At 36.5% G+C, this 16790-nt stretch overlaps 2 protein-coding genes across 2 annotated transcripts; both read left to right on the forward strand.

The window, feature by feature from the left end:
• The first annotated feature begins 130 nt into the window (after positions 1–130).
• Positions 131–3434, forward strand: LOC105636873 (cationic amino acid transporter 1). Its single transcript, XM_089726779.1, has 3 exons — positions 131–316; positions 448–881; positions 1768–3434. The coding sequence occupies exons 2-3, from the start codon at positions 449–451 to the stop codon at positions 3129–3131; spliced, it is 1797 nt and encodes a 598-aa protein (XP_089582905.1). The 5' UTR covers positions 131–316; position 448; the 3' UTR covers positions 3132–3434.
• A 1653-nt stretch (positions 3435–5087) lies between these two features.
• On the forward strand, positions 5088–7969 carry LOC105636965 (cationic amino acid transporter 1-like). The gene is made up of 2 exons (XM_089726596.1): positions 5088–5570; positions 6432–7969. Exons 1-2 carry the CDS (start codon positions 5153–5155, stop codon positions 7850–7852), a joined length of 1839 nt encoding a protein of 612 aa, XP_089582722.1. The 5' UTR covers positions 5088–5152; the 3' UTR covers positions 7853–7969.
• The last annotated feature ends 8821 nt before the right edge of the window (positions 7970–16790 follow it).

Here is a 16790-nt window from a genome sequence, read left to right on the forward strand (position 1 = left end):
ATAGCTGTGTCCAGTACTTACTGTGTAACAATTCAGCACCGTACACGTGTCATTTCTGATTGAATCTTTGCTGGAATCTACCGGTTATAGAATCATTTTCGGCTTTGAGACACTCTTTTTTCCCTCCTATATAGATTCTGCATGTGGTTCACTTTCTTCCGGCGCCCAACTTGTGAGGAAGAAAATAAGAGAGAGAAAGAGAAAGAAACTCTTTCGTTCTTTCTCCACGAACCTTCCAGCACCGGTCACCGTGAAATTTCCCTATCTCTGGCTAATTCCTCCGATCATCTCCTCTCAAGTCTCTGTTCTTAATCAGGTAATGAATTAAATCTGTTGATTTCCTTGAGGATCATAATCTATATTATGTCTTCTGTTTGATTGTCGAGAACATATGAACAATTAAGTTTTCTTTCTAATTAAGATCTGTATTTCGCTCTTTGTTATTAGAATGGCAGTTGGTGTAGAAGAAGCGAGAGGCGGCGGCGGCGGCGGTGAAGGAGTGAGAAGAAGAGGTTGCTCGTGCACAAAAGACGATTTTCTCCCTGAGGAGTCATTTCAAAGCTTCAGCAATTATGGAAAAGCACTCCTTGAAACGCCAATGCGTTTCAAGGACAGACTCTTTACTCGATCTGTGGATTCTGTAGAAATCACAGAGGTCAAAGCTCAAAGCGAGCATGAAATGAAAAAGAACCTAACGTGGTGGGACCTTATCTGGTTCGGTATCGGCGCTGTTATTGGCGCTGGAATATTCGTCCTCACTGGTCTTGAGGCAAAGGAGGTCTCCGGGCCTGCGGTTGTCTTGTCTTATGTGGTTTCCGGCGTCTCCGCGATGCTCTCCGTATTTTGTTACACCGAGTTCGCCGTTGAAATTCCTGTTGCTGGTACATAAATTTAGAATTTAATTAATTACAATGAATCTTAATTCTGACGCAGTGAACAATTATTGGTCATAGTTTTCCCTAAAAAGAAAAATTCTGGTGATAATTATTAGCTTAATGTGATCATTGTAAATATTATATTTATATATTCAGAAATTCTTCTTGCAGAATTTAGAAAAATATAAAGTCTGTTATATTTATAGAAATATTAATTTTTTTTTTGTCCTTTTCAATTTGCGTTTAAAGGTCAAAGATACACTCTTCATTTGAAACAAAACAATTGCATAAGATAATGATTTAATGACTGCGATAGTGCTTTGAAGAATACTTTAGGTAAAGACTTGCAGTCTACTATTTTTGCTCGGTAGACTTGAGCTGGCATCGTTGACATGTGACAATAACTGAGACTCGGTTACTATATATAGGATTTGACTTTTGCTTTTTTAGAAAGTTGACCTTTTTTACTATTTGATAAATTAGTAGAGAAAATACTTGTGTACCCAACTTCTGCATTCAGCCATAGTAGACTACTGTCTTGTCCTTTTGTTACCACACCCTTATTTGTGCCTTTGTTGAATGTATATACATCTTTCCCAGTTGGTAGAATTTAAAAACTTAATCTTATGCCTATCTTTATAACAATTTAAATGTTAGTTGAGGATTTTGATATTATACTGCCAATACCAACTAGTTTAGGATTAAGAATTAATTGCTAATATTATTATTGTTGTAGCTGTCATTTCATTATTTTCTAAAATTCCCATTTTAGAGAATTTTGTTTCTTTAATATTTGTTATGCTTATTCTTGTTAACATGACAACTTAATTTGTCTTCAACAAATTTATACAATGAAGCATCTTAATATGATTTGTTCTTCCATCACGATCAGGCGGTTCATTTGCTTACTTAAGAGTAGAACTAGGCGACTTCATGGCGTTCATTGCCGCTGGCAACATCCTTCTCGAGTATGTAATTGGTGGTGCTGCGGTGGCACGTTCATGGACATCTTATTTGGCCACTCTCTGCAACCACAAACCTGATGACTTCCGTATCATAGCCCACAGCCTTCCTGATGATTACGGCCATCTTGACCCCGTTGCTGTTGGGATTACAGCCGTCATTTGCGTTCTTGCAGTTCTTAGCACCAAGGGCTCTTCTCGCTTCAACTACATAGCATCCATTGTCCACATTGCTGTAATTCTCTTTATAATTATTGCAGGCCTTATTAATGCGGACACCAAAAATTACAGTGATTTTGCTCCGTATGGCTCTCGTGGTATTTTTAATTCAGCTGCTGTGCTTTTCTTTGCTTATGTTGGGTTTGATGCAGTTTCTACAATGGCAGAAGAGACCAAAAACCCTGCTCGCGATATTCCTATTGGTCTAGTAGGTTCAATGGCAATAACTACATTGCTATATTGTTTACTAGCCGTAACATTATGCCTTATGGTTCCCTTCAAGCAAATTGATGCAGATGCTCCATTTTCTGTAGCCTTTCAACTGGTGGGATGGGATTGGGCTAAATACATTGTTGCTGCAGGTGCATTAAAAGGAATGACAACAGTTTTGCTTGTTTCTGCAGTGGGTCAAGCCCGCTATCTCACTCACATTGCTCGTACTCATATGATGCCACCATGGCTAGCTCAGGTTAACTCAAGAACCGGAACTCCTGTCAATGCAACTATTGTCATGCTTACTGCTACTGCTATTATTGCTTTCTTCACAAAGCTTGATATATTATCCGATCTTTTATCCATCTCCACACTGTTTATTTTCATGCTCGTTGCACTATCACTTCTTGTTCGTCGTTACTATGTTCCTGGAGTTACAACACCAGCAAATCGAATGAAGTTGATATTGTGCATTTTGGTAATTCTTGGCTCTTCTATTGCAACTGCTGCTATATGGGGTGCAGGTGGTAATGGATGGATTGGCTATGTTATAACTATACCCATATGGTTTTTGGCTACATTAGTACTAAGTGTTTTTGTTCCAAAAGCAAAAGCTCCAAAATTATGGGGTGTTCCATTAGTGCCATGGATACCATCTGGTTCGATTATTATCAACATTTTCCTTCTCGGATCGATTGATGCGAAATCTTTTGAAAGGTTTGGTATTTGGACTGTTGTTTTGCTGATTTATTATTTTCTATTTGGTTTACATGCTACTTATGATGCTGCTAAAGAATCAAAGGTGAGAAGAAATGCAGGGGGCTGGAAAGAGTTGGAAGAAGGTGCACAGCCTACTGCTTAAGTAGATGCAAAATTAATATACAAGTTAAGGTTAATTAATTTTCAAAAACAGAAAAAAAGAAAGGAAGTAAAGTATACTGACTGGCTGGCTATTGTGGGTATTGATGGTATCCATAACTTTTATCTTTAGTTTCTGTAATTGGTTTCTCTTGTAAAATACAAAGGCGTGCATGCTTTTTTCTTTCCCTGTTCCTGAAGCTCTAGTTTTTATCTTCCTTTGTATTAGTTTCCCTTTCAAGCGAAATTGTAAAAAATAAACATTTGTACTTATTGTAAGTATCAAATTCAAGATTTAGTCGACCAATTAAGTAGTTGTAGTCTGATTGGTCTTCTTACTTATATGAGAAGTGAGAGAACTCGATTCGATTCCCCTCAACCACAAATAAATTCAAGATTTAGTCTAATTCTCTTAATCCCATCAAGACATCGTTAAAAGGAAACAAATCAAATTAAAAAGGAACAAAACTATTTGAGAAAATATTCTCCACAACACAAATAAAAATGACAGCTATTCGAGAAATTATTCATTATTGTTTCTAATACTACTTAAAAAAAAAAAATCTATATGTATTGTTTTCTTTTTTTTGTACTCTTTATAAGAAGACTGAGTGCTTTAGTGTGAACAAGGATATATATATATATATATATTTCTTTTCGAAGTAGCACCTTGTCTTTTTTCCCATTGCGTTACGTGTAGAATATTATATACACCTACCGAGATGCTAAAAGTCCAAAACCAGAATCTTATTGTCGTCTCTCCGTGTGTAATAACGTAATACTTCTTCCAACAAGTCTTATCCACAAAACTTTTCTAAACACCTTAAAATATCTAACTAATCCAAAATGGTCCAGTGGAATGCATAAATTCGTCCATGTAATTTATGTTAAATTTTTGTAGCACTATCAATTTTTATATTGATCTATTGATCACTTTAATTTACGAAATTGTATTAATTAAATATTTCAAATTGCAAAAGTTATTATATTGAATACTCAAACTTCTAAAATTAATTCAATTAAACACTTATTAGAAGGTTGAAAAATGTGAAAATTATTGTTTTAAATATTATATTAACTACACATTTAGTGAATATTATGCACATAAATGCAAAAAAAAAAAAAAAAAAAATTATTGTTAGCATAAAGAGGGATACAATATTAGCAACATTTGTAACTTCAGAGATATAATATGTCATTTGCAAAGTTTGAGGTACCACAAAATTTTTTTTTGTAAAGTACATGAATATATGTATGCATTTGGCCAAATAATTATGACCAAAACCATACGATTTTTCATTTTTTAATGCTTAATCATATTAATATTAACCTTTTACAATAGACAATTAAAATATAAAAATCAAATCAGCCAACATAGATTTTCTTTGGACGAACTATACTTATAATGTAAGAAATTAGAAATATGAAATTACAACTATTATGAGGAAACTATTTAACTATATTATTCCTCTTTTATCAGTTGCAGCCAAGAAAGAAAGGTCCACAGAGAAAGACTTTCTTTATTGGTTTATCTAAATATATATATATATATCTTATAGCTAATTTGGGAACGAGATGTTTCAAATTTGAATTCTTTAGCTAATTTGGGAACGAGATGTTTCAAATTTAAATTCTTTCAAATATTTTGATCAATTTGCTGAGTTTAGAATATAGTTATTCCTATAGTATAATCAGTTGAATTTAGCATAGCCCTGTATAACATATTATTTCAATTCGTTTAGCCTCTCATAAATGAATAAATAAATAAATAAAAATTCTAAGTTATTGGCAGATTCTTTCTTCACCATTATTATTATCATATAATAAATTGCCGAACCCAGATTCCATCCATTAATTAATTCATTAAAATTAATAATAAATCGTTTTCTTCGATGACGCATACATAATAGACCATTTTGTCTGTATATTATTTCTACATTTATAGCTATCATCGACTAGGCAATTCCAATTTTCCTTATAAAACAAGAACACTCGCTCCCGCTGTTTCTCTCAGAAAAACTAAAAATGAGAGGTGGCGAAGCAGCTGAGGCAGACACCGGAATCCGGCGAAGAGGCTGTTCTTGTACGAAGAACGATTTTCTTCCAGAAGAATCATTTCAAAGCTGGGGAAATTACATGAAAGCTCTTAGCGAAACTCCAATGCGATTCAAGGATCGGTTATTGACCAGATCCATGGACTCCACGGAGCTGCATGAAATAAAGGCTCGAAGCGAGCATGATATGAAGAAGGACCTTACTTGGTGGGACTTAATCTGGTTTGGCATAGGGGTTGTAATCGGGTCAGGTATATTTGTTCTAACCGGACTTGAGGCACGTGACCACGCCGGACCTGCTATTCTGTTATCTTATGTGATTTCGGGTGTTTCTGCTATGCTCTCTGTGTTTTGCTATACTGAGTTTGCAGTGGAAATTCCAGTTGCAGGTATGTTATGTATTTAATATTCATATTAAGGTAATTTATTTATTTTTGCTGACCAAATTATGAAAAAATCAAGCCAGAAATATCCTTCGCATGTAACTAGTGGACTAAACAGTTAAAAAATAAAAAATCTTATTTTGCTCTTAAAAAACAGTTAAAAACCAATTTAAATAGTAATCTCTTTTCTCTTAATTAAAAGATTTCAGTTTTGGCTTCCTAAAATAGAGTTTCTTTAAATATTCGTAAGATAACACTTTACTCTTTTATAAGAAAAAAAAACTTATCTCCGTGACTCAATTTATCAACCAAACTAATAAAATTAAAGATTTTTATTGAAACTAAAGTATTTCTAACCATATAAAGTCAAAATATTTTTTAAAAAATATTTAATTTTATTTATTTGATTTATAAACGAGAACAAGCCAAAATTTTCCTTTGACGAATTATCTCCTAAAGGCCACGACTTTCCAATGTAAGGTGGAAAAAGACACATATTTCAAGCTCTGAAGAGCAAATTCGGATAATATGCAAGCTAGAAATTTTTTTTTTTAAACTTATTTTGATAAGTATTTTTTGGTCAATTTACAATTTTACATGCACAAAGCTAAATAATTTCTTTTTATTGATAGTATTAAGATCACATTTTATTTTTAAAATATTTTTTTAAGAAAAATTATATTACTGCAACATCATTACTATTCAACAAAAAAAAAAAAAAAAAATCAATAAACCATTGAACCAAAAACCATATAAATTAGATCAATTTCAACCTTACAACTTAAAATTTTGAAAATATTAGTGCAAATCATATAGATAAAATAATTAACAATAATAATAATAATAAAAATATTTCTTTCCTTTCAGGTGGATCATTCGCTTACCTAAGAGTAGAGCTAGGTGACTTTGTAGCCTTCATTGCCGCCGGAAACATCCTCCTAGAGTACGTGATCGGCGGTGCTGCGGTGGCTCGTTCATGGACATCATATTTCGCAACTCTCTGCAACCACAATCCCGACGACTTCCGTATAATAGTCCACAGTCTTCCTGACGACTACGGCCATCTAGACCCCATTGCGGTTGTTGTTTCTTCAGTCATATGTATCCTCGCTGTTCTTAGCACCAAAGGCTCATCTCGCTTTAATTACATCGCTTCCATTGTTCATGTCATCACTATCGTCTTCATCATCATTGCTGGTCTTACCAAAGCAGAAGCAAAAAACTACTCCTCCTTTACACCTCACGGTGCTCGAGGTATTTTTGTTGCATCAGCTGTTGTTTTCTTCGCATATGTTGGATTTGATGCAATTGCAACAATGGCAGAAGAAACTAAAAACCCAGCTCGCGATATTCCTATAGGATTAGTGGGATCGATGACAGTAATCGCGTTAGCATATTGTCTATTAGCTGCCACATTATGCTTAATGGTTCCATACAAACAGCTTGATCCTGACGCTGCATTTTCTGTGGCATTTGAATATGTGGGGTTGAGTTGGGCTAAATATATAGTCGCTCTTGGTGCCTTACAAGGTATGACTACTGCTTTGCTTGTCGGAGCTGTTGGTCAAGCTCGATATCTAACTCATATTTCTCGAACCCACATGATGCCACCATGGTTAGCTCATGTTAATGGAAGAACAGGAACACCAGTAAATGCTACTATTGTGATGATTACAGCAACCGCCATTGTTGCTTTCTTTACTAAAATGGATATTTTAGCTAATCTTCTCTCTATTTCTACCTTGTTTATTTTCACTCTGGTGGCTGTTGCTCTTCTTGTTCGTCGTTACTATGTTACTGGAGTCACTGCGCCTGTAAATCGAGTTAAGCTAGTGGTATGTATATTATTAATTCTTGCTTCTTCTATTGCTACTGCTATTATCTGGGCTGAAAATGGAGATGGTTGGATTGGATATGTTATTACTATACCCATTTGGTTTTTGGCTACTTTAGGGCTTAAGATTTTTGTTCCACAAGCCAAGGATCCAAAACTATGGGGTGTTCCATTTGTGCCATGGTTGCCTTCTGCTTCAATTCTTATTAATATTTTTCTTCTAGGGTCTATAGACGGTTTGTCGTTTGCTAGGTTTGGTGTATGGACTGGCGTTTTGTTGATATATTATTTGTTATTTGGATTACATGCCTCTTATGACATTGCTAAGGAGTCAGGAGAGAATAGGGTTGCAGATGGGTGGAAGAAAATGGAAGAAGGTGTTGTTGTGTCTTCACAGTCTGCTGTTGGAGATGTTAAGGGTTTTACTAATGATTCTATAAATCCTAGCCAGTAAGGAATTATTTTTTATATATTATGATTGTTTGTATATTTTTTTTTTTCACTTTTGCCAATGTAGTTTGTGTTAATAAATGAAAATATGAAATATAAGTTAATTTATGTTTAGTTTCAATTCTAATTAAAATGATTTTCTAGATATTTTTTTTAAACCACGATATCTCCACCTAATTCGACTCGGAGCTTAATTACAGTTAAGTCTCCTCGCCCCTCTCTGCATGTGCATTTAGTGAGGATCGAATCTAAGAACTCTTCCCACATGTTCAGCTTGCGTTACCAACTGTGCCATAATCCGTAGGTTAAGTAAATGAGTTTTTAGTGTAATGTTAAATTAATTTAATTCCTCAGTAAATTAAGCATTTGATCCATTATATTAAGTGTAAATTAATTATAATAAAATAATTAAGGAACAAGTCTCATATTTAGTTGTCCATCAATACTCGTTTTTGAGTTGCAGTCTCGTAGATCTTAAAAATTAACTGGTTTCCTTAGATATGCAGGTTTGTTTTAATCATTCAACTCATGGGTCTCCGTTGAAACATTTCTAATAAGCAAATTTGATGAATAAATTACTGAAATAAGTTTTTATTTTCCCCTTTCGCTGCAAATCTGTGTTGTTCAAATCATTTTAGAATTGAATGAATAATCTTTTGAGAAATGAAAATAACTCTTGCAGCTTCTTTCAACTTTTTCTTTTCTAAATCCACTTATGGTACTAGCGATGAAGTAATTGATTTTCTTTCTTGCTTACCATCTTCTTGTTATTGTTCTGGGTGTTCTTGATTATGATGCAGATTTCAACGACTTCAATTTCAACAGCCCCATCTTGCAAATCTAGAGTTCTCATGATCAATTAAAAGACTTCGTAGTTTAATAAAATAATTAAATCTTGAAGTTGCTCTGTTGTGAATAGAAAGATTGGGTGTTTTATTGAAAGGAAGACTGAAGAATGTGAAAAACCAAAGAAGAAGAAGGGAAGGCTGAGAAAGATTTTGTGTTTTAGGGTATTTTAGTCATAAAAAACTCTCTCTCTCTTTTGATTGCATTTTAGTGCTTTAATCAAGGGAAAATACACCAAAATTGGACGGAAGGAATAAAGTGTGTAACGGGATTATAACTCAATCATATACCAAAATTAGATGGAAGGACTAAAGTATTTAACGAGACTATAATTCAATCATGTACTTAGAAAAAAGTAGGTTTTGACTAGTGTATTTGACCAACATATAAGAACGTCATAGTAATTTTTCCTTTTTTTTTATTTGAGTATTGGGAGAGAGGATTCAAACCTGACTGTATTGTTAGGTTGTTGATACACTTATCACTAGACTATCCAGAGAAATGATTATTTGGATAGAATTGCCAATACAAATATATATATATATATATATATATATATATATATATATATATATATATATATATATATATATATATATATATATTCCAATGGGGAATATTGGGTTCCTAAAACGCTCCGTACGACCGACAAATCGGTCATAAAATGGCAAAAATCGGTCGCTAATTTCATTTAGCGACCGATCTGCGACCGAAGCATGTCGGTCGCAAAAATACTGGTCGCAAAATAAGTTTGCGACCGATGAGACAATCGGTCGCAAATTGGCGACCGATAAAATCGATCGCAAAATTGAATAATCGGTCGCAATTTTTGGTCGTGGTTTAATTGGAAATTCAGTAGCAAATTTGGTCGCAGAAAATCGGTCGCAATTTTTTGAAATCGGTCGCAAATGGGTCGCAAATTGTTAATTCAAAATTTGTATTTTTGGTATCAAATCGGTCGCAAAATTGCAAAAAAAAATAAATATTATTTTGAAACCAAAATTTTTCTGCACCTGTGAAAAATGACATAAATGCATATATATCACACACGCAATTCAAGAACAGTATAAAAATGTAATTTTTATTGTTCTGAACAAATTAAAATATGAAAATACAAATGAAAAACTAAAAAGGTCCAAAATCAAATCTATATAAGCTGCTGCTCATCTGCAGGATCTAATGTCGGATCTCCCGATGTCGGATCGCCGGGAGGAGTACCTGCTGGATGTGATGTAGCGCCAGGAGGGGTGACCAAGGTATCGTCTGCAGCATTGGGATCAGGAGCCGATAGTGGCTGCTGCTGAGACGTCGAAACATGTCGGTCTGTAGCAGGCGCAGGATCAGAGGAAAAAGTACCAGCACGGTGCTCACCAGACAGCCGCATCACATGCGCTCTAAGCTCTGCAATCTGTCTCTGCTGATCAGCAAGCTGAGCCCATATATCATCATCATAGTGCGAGTCAGTGTGCTCCGGCTGTCATGCTGCGCTGGCTGTAGAAGCGTGAGCTGCTGAGCCAGTGTAAAACTGTGATGCCTGAGACCCGATGCCGTATACCTTCCTCTTCTTCTCGCCCCCTACAGCCTCGAGATAAAGCGCTACCTCGTCAATTCTTGACTCAGCTTCGGATTCATCCGTCTGAGAAGTAACAATACGCTCCCGAGCTGTAGTATAATTCTCCTGAAAACAAAAAATTAATTAATCAATGCAATTGCAAGCTTTATTATATTCAACTTTGTACATCTTCGCAATGATTAGAGGGTAAATGTAAATATTATTCATTGTTACTTACATTGACGCTCAGCGCACGTCTGTCGACAAAGGTATTACGATCGTGGTCCTTCGTGTGAGTGTATGTAAACACCTCCATCTGTGTGGGCTCACGACCTAATTCTTTAGCCTGTAATGAATTTTTATGCATGATATATTAATATATATAGTGTCCTTTCATTAAACATCAGTTTCTTGTAAAGGGACTAGTTCACTTACTAATAATCGAGCTGTCTCTATAGCAGATATAGATCCGCCTGTGTGTCGCGAAGGTCCTGCTCCATCATTGCCAGTCTCACTGCGCCTGTTTTGTGCAAATATCTCCCGCTTTCTCTTGAATGCAGGATCCTCCCAAGCCTTTTGCCAGCTCTCCCATATCTCCTGAGACACGCACTGCTGCTTCTTACCGCTTCTTCTCATCCTATAGGTGAAGTCAGCGTATCGATCGGCGCATATCTTCTCCCAGGCTACTTTCAGCATAGCTGTAATGGCCTCGTCCCATATGAAATGTTTCTGCAAAAAAATTAGATCACTTATAGCGTTTAAACACTAAGGATGTATCTTGAATTGTAAACATTGAATGATGATATAACTTAAACCAAAGAGTACCTGGAACTCCTCCCAATAAAAGTCTCTCGCCTCTTATGGTACGGCATCCCATGTGTATCCTTCTTTATGCAGCTGTAGCTTGATTATCTTCAAAATTTGCCTCGCTGCTCCAGAAGATGGATATATGCTGAAAAAAAAAACAGAAGTGAAATATAATTACACGAAAACATCACAGTTATGAATAAGTACAAAATATAATTACAAAATATGCCTGCAGAAAATTTGAATAAGTACTTACTGTCCCGCTACCAAACTGAGGGTGATACGTGGATCTGATGAAGCTGCAAAAGAAATGACAAATGTTATAAATTTTTAGATAATTAATATATAATTCAAATGACAGTTATGACATTTATGATTACCTTGCACAATAGGCGACTGTGCAGCTGGTGGAGTTTGTACTGGTCCAGAAGAGGAAGGAGCAGAAGAGGAAGGAGCAGAAGGCTGTGATGGCGGCAGTACTGGACGCTGAGCAGAGGATTAAGCCCCAGACGTACCTGAAGAGGGATGTGATGGCGGCAGTACTGGTCGCTGAGCAGATGACGAAGCCCCAGATGTACCTGACGAAGGACGAGGGATCGACCCTCCTCGTCCACGGGCACTGCGTCCAGGGCCATGACCTCCACGCGAACCACTGCCGGACGCGTCAGAATCAAACGGTCTGCCTCTAGCCATCTGTACTGCAGATATCAGAACCTAGATAAAATGAATTTATACAATTATATGAATTGTAGAACATGTGGTAAATATGAGTAAAGAAAGTTAATACCATTGAAATTCTTCATTAATAATATTAATTACATATACATTTATCAATTTGTAACAGTAAAATTGCTCTAAGTTTTAAGTGTCTTGAATATCATCTGCTTCCTCCTCCTCTTCATCAGCTTCCTCTTCTTCATATTCGTCTTTTGAGGTACCCATGATGATTTGATCTTCTTCCTCTTCATCATCTGATGGTCCTATTTCAACATAAGATTGGCTTTCATCATCCAATCTATCTGTTAAATCTTCAACAACTTGCATCGGTTGCGTTTCAACCCTAACTTCTTGAAATGCCTCCGATACTGCGAGTGAAGAAGATTGTTTCGTTTCAAGTGCATGAACAACTGATCTAGCCTTGATTTTACACACTGCCATCCAATCGCATCTATCTCGTTTAAACGATGGATATGGGACATAGTACACCTGTGCAGCTTGCATTGCCAAAACAAAAGGTTCATACTTTGTATATCTTCTTCTTTGATTAATATCAACCAGATTATACTTAGGATGAACCTTCGTGCCAATGTTTGGCGTAGGATCAAACCATTCACATTTAAATAAGATTGTGCACTTCATTGGTAGGCTTGGATATTCTAACTCCAAAATCTCAACCAATTTCCCATAAAAATCATTTGACACGTCACTGTGGTTTGATCCCTTTATGCACACACCGCTGTTCATTGTCTTTCTGCTTCTCCCATAACCCTCAGTGTGAAACTTGTAACCGTTTACAAAGTAGCCAGAGTAGGCATTAGCAACCGGTAATGGCTCCTTTGCCAGATCCGTAATAAATCTGTTACGAATATCGCTTTCCGAGCTTCGAGCCTATGGGAAATAGTAATGACATGAGTAAGATTTAATAAATGTACATTCCGTGTTGTGTACATTGAAAGTAACTTACATAATATTTGAACCATTCTGCAAATTCCGTGTCCAGCTTTGCATCAACTGCAGTATCAGTCAAATTGAGATTTTGAAGCCGCAGAAGATTGATATATTTCCTATTTATGAACGAACCATATTAGCATAAGTACGATTTAACAACGGCCCACGTCAAGTTTAGAATGTTTACATTATTTATACTTACTGTACATATGGTGTGATCTCTTCGCAATTCAATAAAATATAGGTTTGAGCCGCTTGTATCTCTGCATCAGTCAATCATCTTTTTTTTGATTTACCAATCGTACGCCCAGGGTAGGTGAAAATTTTTAGATTTCCTTCAAACTCAGATTGAACGCGATCTCCTCCGTCATCGTTACGTGGCACTCTCCGATGCTTGGTGAAAACATGTTGGTCAAAGTAGTGTGAACAGAATGTTGAAGCTTCTTCCACCAAATAAGAATTACAAATGGATCCCTCGACCTTTGCCTTATTGCGCACATTCTTTTTAATTTTCTGTAGGTGTCTATGATTGTACAATGCCAATATGTAAGTATAAGTTCAAAAAAATGATGTAATCATTAGAATGAGATGTTAGTGAATCACCTCTCAAATGGATACATCCATCGATATTGTACCGGTCCTGCTAAACGACATTCATAGGGCAAATGAACCGGCAGATGTTCCATAGAATCAAAGAAGCCGGGTGGAAAAATTCGCTCCAACTTGCACATCACTACTGGGATTTCTCGCGCTAATTGGTCCATATCATCGCATCGGATAACAGTCATCGTCAATTCCTTGAAAAAGAGACTCAATTCTGTCATTGCTTCCCAAATTTTTCCTGGTAATAATTCCCGGAATGCCACAGGGATCAATCTTTGCATGAAAACATGGCAGTCATGGCTTTTCATGCCAAACAATCTATACTTCCTCATGTCCACACATCTACCCATATTTGAATAGTAGCCATCTGGAAACCTTAATGATCGTAACCATTCGCACAATAATTGCCTTTGGGGTTTATCTAAACAATAACATGCCTTCGGAAACTTACCAGTAAGTACAGCTTGCTCGAGTTCTGGTTGACGACAAATTTCCTTAATGTCTGCTCTCGCTTTTGCATTATCCTTGGTTTTCCCTTCAATGTTCATGACAGTGTTGAACAGATTTTCAAACACATTTTTTTCTATGTGCATGACATCAAGGTTATGACGAATAAGAAGTGAACTCCAGCATGGCAAATCCTAGAAGATGCTTCGCTTTTTCCACCCGCTATTCCTGCCAATTCTTGTATTTACCTCATCTGCACCTAACTCTGTAACTTTCATAAGCCCTAGATCTTCAATTTCTTGTAATATTTGTGCTCCAGACTTCACACAGGTGGAGGGGGTTCAACAATAGTCGTGTTCTTTCTAAAGCATTGTCGATTTCTCCTCCAAGGGTGAGATTCTGGTAAGAATTTGCGATGACAATCAAACCAACATTGTTTACCTCCATTCTTTAGTGTAAATGCATTAGTGTTTTCCATGCAGTGAGGACAAGCCAATTTGCCAGCCGTACTCCACCCAGATAACATTCCAAAAGCTGGAAAATCACCGATGGTCCAAAGCAAAGCAGCTCGCATTATGAAATTCTGATTGGTCGAAATATCGAATGTTTCAACCCCATATTCCCATAAATAATTAAGTTCAGCAATTAAAGGCTGCAGAAACACATCAATTGTAACACCCCTTCCCGGTCCACCCGTAAACCCGAATAAACCGAGTCGAGACGTTACAAACTGGTTGACTGTATGGCCTGACATGCTGAAGTCATAATGTATATTGAATATAATAGCATGCTGATACTGTTTACAAAAATAATGTAATTTATATTTACAAAACATGATACTAATGTCAAAATGAAATGGGCCCAACTATGTGCTCTGTACATGCCATGAAAAGGATAGACAAAAGATACATATTAAAATGAGTAGCTACCCTGAAGACTGAGTCTTCTACAGATGAACTGCAGCAGTTTTAAGCCGACTCTCTATGGTCCAAACTCAAAACCTGCGAGTTAAACAGGTAACTCGCTGAGCAAATAAAGCTCAGTGGATATCTCAACATATAAAGAAACAATTAAACACATACATGTATAGAAAGAACTATGTAACCACATATGGCACATATAAGCACGCACATCATGATACTGTCATGATACCTTGATTATCTTTTGTACTGTTTGTAATAATGTATGATTTATGGAATGTTATGTCAAAATATTTGTATGGCTCCATAAGGTTATAGTGAAACCGAAGTGATAAGAAAAACTGTATGAAACTGGATGAATACTGTATGCTTGGCTGCTATGGCCCATATATAATCATATCCACTCAACGGCCTGTAGCCGGAGTATCAAACTGTATGAGGTGCAGATCTGCTATCCTATGTCGCGACATAGCCTTATCTACATGGTTTCTACCTAACCTCAATGGAGCATAATGTTGGTACGTCAAGAATATAACACAACATCATATTCATAATTCATAACTCATAGTGTTTATTTGATTTCACATCATTTGCATGCTTGAATGTTGTTTTGATACATGTTCAAATGTTGTATTTGATGTTAAAATGATTGGAGGCATATAAGTGAAGCAAAGGAATACAATTGCATTGAAAAAGAAGTCCAAAAATGCATGAAAACACAAGTCGCGAGCGCGCCTTGCAAGGTCGCGAGCGCGTAATGCACTAGATGAGAGACAGTGAGTTATCGGGCACAAGTCGCGAGTGTGTACTTGAAAGTCGCGAGCGCGAGAAGTGCCAAATGAGAGACAGTGAGTTCCCAGGCCAAATTCGCGAGCGCGCAATGAAGGTCGCGAGCGCTTACAGGCCGAGGGCCAAGTACGCGAGCGCGTACTTCAAAGTCGCGAGCGCGAAAAGTGCCAAATGAAAGTCAGAGAGTTTGTGTGCACAAGTCGCGAGCGCGTACTTGAAGGTCGCGAGTGCGAGATGTGCCAAATGAGAGTCAGAGAGTTTCAGGTGAAAGTCGCGAGCGCGTAGTTCAAATTCGCGAGCGCGAGAAGGCAACGCGAACTCGTCATGCAATTCGCGCGCGCGCTTCCAGCCTGCACTGTCTGTACTCTTTTGGTCATATCTCTCAATATACAACTCCGATTTGGATGATTCAAAAACCCATGTAAAGCTAACACATAGAGGAACAATTAACTCTTCTATGACACTTCCTAATTCCATCATTAAATGGGGTCAAAATCAAGATGAATTTACTGGTAAAATTTCCAGCAAAACCTATTTCAACATAAACTCAATATTCACTTCATTTATTCAATACCTCCCCTGTTCTCCCCTGTTTCTCACCATTACCAGTCCTCCCACTCAACATGAAGCAATATATTGTCTCACTAGCAACACACCACACAATTCTCATGCAAAGAAAATGGAAAATAACAAGAGATATCAAACCTTTACTCCAAAAGCTTGAGCTCCTCTTTAACTTCTTTTTTCTACACTCTTTGAACTCCCTTCACCTATAAATAAGAATTCTTATGAATTCTAAAATAATAACACCAAATGATTCAATTATGAACTTCAAGAAGGTTTACTTACTTGGATAGAAGAAAAATTGAAGTTAAGGCTTAACTACCATTAAAATTGAAAGGAAGGTGGAAGAGGAAAGGAAGAAGATGAAGATAAACATGAAAATGGGAAAGTGAAATGGGTATGCACGGGTAGGCTCTAAAAGATCCATGACTTTGTGTGTAAAAGTTCTAAATGGTACCTGAATTGTAAACAGGCTACAACTTAATACCCAAGCTCAATCTTTTAATGCAAATCAATCCTCACCCATGTGCTTTAATCTTTTCTCTCAATCAAGTAACTCCACTTAATAACCCATTCTACCCCAACCGGGTTTGATTCAACTCGACTCAACTCGACTACTCAACTCTATGCTAAGACTCGACTCGGTAGGATGTCACATCAATTTTCTGTTTTGGATTAGTAGGCCCAGGAACAATAACACACAAAAACATATATTCATCTTTCATACACATTGACAGTGGTAGATT

Source organism: Jatropha curcas, chromosome 10 (genome assembly GCF_041381405.1).
Source record: "Jatropha curcas cultivar XTBG-Jc1 chromosome 10, XTBG_Jcur_1.0, whole genome shotgun sequence".
NCBI classification, from domain to species: Eukaryota; Viridiplantae; Streptophyta; class Magnoliopsida; order Malpighiales; family Euphorbiaceae; genus Jatropha; species Jatropha curcas.